We start from the raw sequence: 1607 nt of genomic DNA, 5'->3' as shown, positions 1-1607 counted from the left end.
AGTTAGCTTTGTGCTTTTGCTTACTAGCAAGTGTAGGAGCTCCCTTGTTGCTTAAAGTACTAGCGGCATAGGTTTCTATGACCTTGCTTTTAGAATTGGTTAGGAGAGCTCTAGCTATCCTGGCACCTTTATTGCTTGATTAGTATCTTTGCAAGGTGCTAGTGAACATAGATAGAGGGGTGTAGTCTTGGCTAGACCGATAGTTTTAATTCCGCACTTATTTCGGTAAGCCAACGTGATTAAGTTTTAAAAAGGACTATTCACCCCCCTCTAGTCGCCATCTCGACCCTTCAAGGCTCCACGTGCTTGGTATGCACGACTTTGCGGCAAGCTGGTTCAGCTGGGGTTCACACCATCCAAGGGGGACACATCTCTGTTCTTTTATCACAAAGGGGCAGTTACTATGTTTGTGCTGGTGTACGTTGACGATATCATTGTGGCGAGTTCATCTTTGGCAGCAACCAAGGCGTTGCTCACAGATCTTGAGGCCGAGTTTGCACTCAAGGATCTTGGTGATCTCCACTACTTTCTTGGCATCGAGGTGAAGAGAAGCAGTGATGGCCTGGTCATGTCTCAACAGCGGTATGCCACTGATGTTGTGAAGCGCGCCAACATGTGGAATTGCAAGCCGGTTGACACCCCTATCTCTATAGCCAAGAAGCTCAGTCTCACTAAGGGTGACAGTCTTGGGGAAGCAGACTCCACCAAGTACCGGAGTGTGGTTGGTGCTCTTCAGTACTTAACGCTCACCATACCAGACTTATCCTTCGTGGTGAACAAAGTTTGCCAATTCCTTCATTCACCAACGACAGTGCATTGGAGTGCTGTGAAAAGAATTCTGCGCTATGTCAAAGGGACTCTCACGATGGGTCTGAAACTACGGAAATCCAATTCCACTCTTGTAAGTGCGTTCTCTGATGCCGATTGGGTAGGATGTGTTGATGATAGGAAATCAATGGGGGGGTTTGCAGTGTTCTTTGGGCCAAATCTTGTGTCATGGAGCGCTCGCAAACAACCCATAGTGTCCCATTCTAGTACTGAAGCCGAGTACAAGTCTTTAGCCAATGCGACAGCCGGAGATGATGTGGATTCAAAGATTGTTAACAGAACTTGGTATATCACACTCCCCGGTGGCTCGGTTGTGGTGTGACAACATTGGTGCTAAGTACTTGTCTACTAATCCAGTTTTCCATGCCAGGATGAAAGCACATAGAAATTGATTTTTCACTTTGTGCGTGAACGGGTGGCCGCAAAAGCTGTTGGACATCAGATTTATTAACACCGGTGATCAGGTAGCTGATGGTTTACAAAGCCTATTTCTGCAGCAAAGTTATGAGAATTTAGATTCAATCTCAACCTTGTAAGTGGCTGAGATTGCGGGAGGATGTTAAATGATGAGATATTCAGTTAGGAGTTGATATGCTTCCGGTGATTGTAAACGTGGTGATATTATCCCACAATTGTAGCTAGGGTTTGTTGTAGTCTAACTGCTTCATGTAATCCCTGTACAATACCTCTATATAATGAAACACCGAGAGCCCTGAGGGGTATCTCATTGCTGCATATTTCCTTATACCCCTGACCCTCCCTCAAAGCCGACGGCCAAA

The 1607-nt window shown here is 45.9% G+C and overlaps 1 protein-coding gene across 1 annotated transcript; it reads left to right on the top strand.

Annotated features, from left to right (window-relative positions):
* Positions 1-403: 403 nt before the first annotated feature.
* Positions 404-1150, top strand: LOC136534421 (uncharacterized mitochondrial protein AtMg00810-like). The gene has a single exon (XM_066526862.1). It carries the CDS (start codon positions 404-406, stop codon positions 1148-1150), a length of 747 nt encoding a protein of 248 aa, XP_066382959.1.
* The last annotated feature ends 457 nt before the right edge of the window (positions 1151-1607 follow it).

The sequence above is a fragment of the Miscanthus floridulus genome, unplaced genomic scaffold (genome assembly GCF_019320115.1).
Source record: "Miscanthus floridulus cultivar M001 unplaced genomic scaffold, ASM1932011v1 os_1925, whole genome shotgun sequence".
Taxonomy (NCBI): Eukaryota; Viridiplantae; Streptophyta; class Magnoliopsida; order Poales; family Poaceae; genus Miscanthus; species Miscanthus floridulus.
This window is presented reverse-complemented; position numbering and strand designations above follow the sequence as displayed.